The following is a 4,148-nucleotide window of genomic DNA, read 5'->3' as shown; positions in this document are numbered from 1 at the left end:
TGAATCTCCCCCGACTCTGTTCTTCCTTCCTCCACTGTCCCTGGCCCTCCCCATACTGCACCCCATTACAGATGCCAAAGAGATAAGCCAGTGCTCTGTACCTCCCAAACATAGAGACTCAGCATTCAGCGGAAAAGCAGTAACTAATTAAAGAGATCAGTGTTCCAATTATAACCATAGTGACATTTAGGATGTGATTGGGATGATTGTTTCAGCTCAAAAGGCTTTTGCATGGGTTTGCGGTATTTTATCTCCCTGCTACCGACATGCTGTATTTATCTGTTACCTGGTAAATACACATAAAAAAAATTTTTGGTTTATTCAATGTATTTTTTTAACATCTCAATTTCTACAATAAAGAACAGCTAGCCCCTTTGCTGCTCCCCATCTAGCCCTGACTCTTTTTGTGCTCTACAGCACAATGTAGTCAAAGGGTTTAATATTTTCTCAATCTATGCAGAAGCACTGGGTATTTGCATCTTTGGATGAGAGACATGAGTGACAGGGCTGGTGAATGGAACAGATCATGCTGCTGCCTCTGAACAACGTACCATGGATTCATCCCTTCTCATTCATAATAAAGAAGCTTCACTTCTTGGTAAGACTACAGACTCTCACCTGAATTTATTTTAACATCATCAATAAGGGATTAAGAGTTCTTGGCAGGGCGCAGTGGCTCATGCCTGTAATCCCAGCACTTTGGGAGGCCGAGGGTGGTGGATCACGAGGTCAGGAGTTCAAGACCAGCCTGGCCAACGTCATGAAATCCCATCTCTACTAAAAATACAAAAATTATCCAGGTGTAGTGGCGGGTGCCTGTAATCCCAGCTACGCAGGAGGCTGAGGCAGGATAATAGCTTGAACCCAGGAGGTCTCCACCTCTGCAGTGAGCTGAGACTATGCCATTGCACTCTAGCCTGGGTGACAGAGTGAGACTCTGTCTCAAAAAAATAAACAAATAAACAAATTTTTTAAAAAAGTTCTTATACCAGGCATCTTTCTCCTTACCTAACACTGAATGCTCAGTTTCCTTTCAGATCCTCACATGCTCCTATCCCCCTTCCTTCCACTAACCCTTCTTCACAAAACATGAGGTGGCTAGGGTTTTGAATTGTATAATATAGGTTTCAGAAAAATCCTTAAAAACATTATTAAACTCCTCTAACTAGGGGTAGCTCCTCTTGCTCCCGGCTGTAAAAATACTACCTGTGTCCTGAGCTGCTTCTGTTTTCAAGGGGTCCTTGTCATCCATTCTGAGCAGAAAGGGCATGCAAATGACTGACCCATGAGACATGTCTTAAGTGTTTATTGCTAAAACTAGAATATTCTATAGAAAATGGAAGAGAAACCCCACTGCTAAACCACAGATTTCTTTCCAACCTGATGTGGTCACAGTCACCATTTCTTCTAAGGGAACTTTGGCAGACTCTTAGAGTTCACACACACACACACACACACACACACACACACAGAGGAGAACAAGACATAACACATACAAATTAGATACACTAAGAGGTACAAAGAAGAAAACATAATCCTACCATTCAGGAAAACCATAGCAGACATTTTATCATATTTATTTACTTCCAGTCTTTTATGTATGCATTTTACGTATTTGCTTAATTTTGTTCCCATTAAAATTTTTTTTGGCTGGGCGCAGTGGCTCACACCTGTAATCTCGGCACTTTGGAGGCCGAGGCGGGTGGATCACCTGAAGTCAAGAGTTCGAGACCAGTCTGGCTAACATGGCGAAACTCCGTCTCTACTAAAAATAAAAAAATTAGCTGGGCATGGTGGTGGGCACCTGTAATCCCAGCTACTTGGGAGGCTGAGGCAGGAGAATCGCTTGAACCCGGGAGGTGGAGGTTGCAGTGAGTCAAGATTGCACCATTGCACTCCAGCCTGGGCAACAGAGTGAGATTCTGTCTGAAAAAAAAAAAATTATGTGGAAGGAAGAAAATATATTACCACTTCCCTTTGGGCTGCAAATCCCTACTTTAAAATTGCCTTTGATTTTTTTCTTGACTATGAGTTATAGGATACATACAGTTTTAGGAAATCTAGACAATAAAGATCACAAAGTAAAATTGCTGTAAATCCTCTGACCCATAGACAAACACCATTAACAATCAGTTATATAAATGTAATATTTAATATCCAGTACCTTAGCCGAGCCTCCTAGTTCACCTGGGTCTAGCTCCATATCTTCAGGAGACTCGAAATCCAGCAGACTCTGCATTAACCCAAAAGTCTTGTTGAAAATTAAAATGTAGATTGCCATCAAAATGTAGATTGTCAACAAAATCTACTGTGCAAACTATCTGTCACCAGTGCTAAGCTGACTGAGAACGTGTGTAAATGTGTAAGAGGGAAAGAATAAATGATGTATTTGGCACAGGGTTCTTTCCACAAACCTAGAATCATATTGTACACCCTATTTTGTAGACTGCTTTTTCTCATTCAATAATATCTCATGAATATTTTCCCCTTATATTTTTCTAAAACATGGGCTTTGATTGTGGTAGCGTGTTATATTTTACAGATAAACCATAATCGAATTATAGTCCCCCTTATCATTAAACATTTAGGTTTAACAATATTTTTTACTATAATAATGATAATAACTTTTGTGCATTTTTCTTAAAGCTAAATTCCTAGAGTGGAATTGTAAATGTTAATAGTTTTGAGGCATATTTCCAAGTTCTTCACAGAAGGACTGTGTTCCTGCCAGTTATATAGGAAAGCTTGTCTCACCAGCCCCTAGCCTACAAGGGGTAGTACCATTTAATAAAAAATCTTCAACAATTGAATGAAAAGAGAAATGCTACCTCACTCTTGTTTTATTTTGACTTCCTTAGATAACTAGAGGTGTACAACTTTAAAAACAAAATGTTTGCTACTAGTGGTGTTTATTCTTATGCAAACTGCTATGTCCTTTGCACATCTTTTTATTATAATTTCCAAGAGCACATGATTCATTAAGCATACTGACCATCTGTTACATATTTTGTTCACGTTTTCCCCAACGTTTCATGAGTCTTTGTCTTTAATGGTATAAGCTATCACTGATCATCCTCTCCCCAAGACCCCATGATCCTTTCTAAAGCATGAGGCAATCAGTCCAACATTCGTGCTCTGTCAAGCCAGCTCACGTGTGGCAGAAGCAAAATAAGCTCCACCCCTTGGGATAAAGAAGGTCCTAGACAGGACTACAAGGTCTTTCCTTTCTTTGCAGGCATGTGATGGCCTGAGCTGGTTTCACAGGCACCAGCAAGCTTAGCTGTGGGGACACTGCTCTGGTCTGCCTTGGGTAGCCCCCACAATTCCTCACAGACCCCCCACGAAATATTTTGTAGTAATTCTATCTCTTGTTTCTTCAGTGAAAGGCAGCTAACAAAACCTTCTAAGTGCTTTTAACCTGTATTGTCTCATTTAATGCTCCCAACAAGCATTCCAGGAAAATACTATTATTATCTTAATTCTACAGGTGAGAAATCTGAGGCTGAGAGAGGTTAAGTAACTTGCCTGAGTTCACGCATCCTGGAAGGGTCAGAGCCTGGATTCAGACCCAGGTTGTTAAACTCTCGAGTCTGTGTTTCCAGTGACAATGTCCCACAGCCCTCTGTGTCTGGTACGAACCTAGCTCCTGTGTAAATGTCACCTCTGTGGGAAAGCTGGAGCCTAGGCTGAGGGAGGGAGGACCATCACTTACGTCCTGCTCACTCCTCACTGGGCCCAGAGGTTGGACTTTTAGAATAGGAATGACAGTGACAATAGGACATGCAGAGGAGCATGAAGCCCTGAGTGAGTGCTGTGTCACACATGCTCCGAGGCACTGCTCGCTGAAAGAAGCAGATCATTATCCTCATTTCTATGGTGGTGTGACAGTCTCGGTGTCTAAGATAACAGCTATGCATCATGCAGAGCTTCCTGGGCTGTGCCAAGCCCTCCGCATGTGCTAATCATCTGCTTCATAACGATCTTACGGAGGAGGTTCTAGTACCCTCATTTTACATAGAGGAACACTAAGGCCCAAGAGGTCAAGGTCTTGTAACTGACAAATGGCAGAGTATGCTGAGGCTGAAACTGCTAATGGAAAGCTTGAAAGGAGTAACTTTGAAAAAAATTTTTTTTTTTTTTTTTTTTTT

The 4,148-nt window shown here is 41.3% G+C and overlaps 1 protein-coding gene across 2 annotated transcripts in view; it reads right to left on the bottom strand.

The window, feature by feature from the left end:
• The window catches only part of MCF2L2 (MCF.2 cell line derived transforming sequence-like 2), a 272,786-nt gene that overhangs the window by 38,111 nt on the left and 230,527 nt on the right, over positions 1-4,148 (bottom strand). For both annotated transcript variants that reach the window (XM_011986157.1, XM_011986156.1), the window contains exon 21: positions 2,165-2,233. In XM_011986157.1, coding sequence (XP_011841547.1) covers positions 2,165-2,233 — 69 coding nt within the window. The remainder of the gene's footprint in view (positions 1-2,164; positions 2,234-4,148) is intronic.

This window comes from Mandrillus leucophaeus, unplaced genomic scaffold, assembly GCF_000951045.1.
Source record: "Mandrillus leucophaeus isolate KB7577 unplaced genomic scaffold, Mleu.le_1.0 Scaffold295, whole genome shotgun sequence".
In the NCBI taxonomy this organism is placed as follows: Eukaryota; Metazoa; Chordata; class Mammalia; order Primates; family Cercopithecidae; genus Mandrillus; species Mandrillus leucophaeus.
The sequence above is the reverse complement of the archived record's forward strand: the minus strand, read 5'-3'. Positions and strand labels throughout refer to the sequence as shown.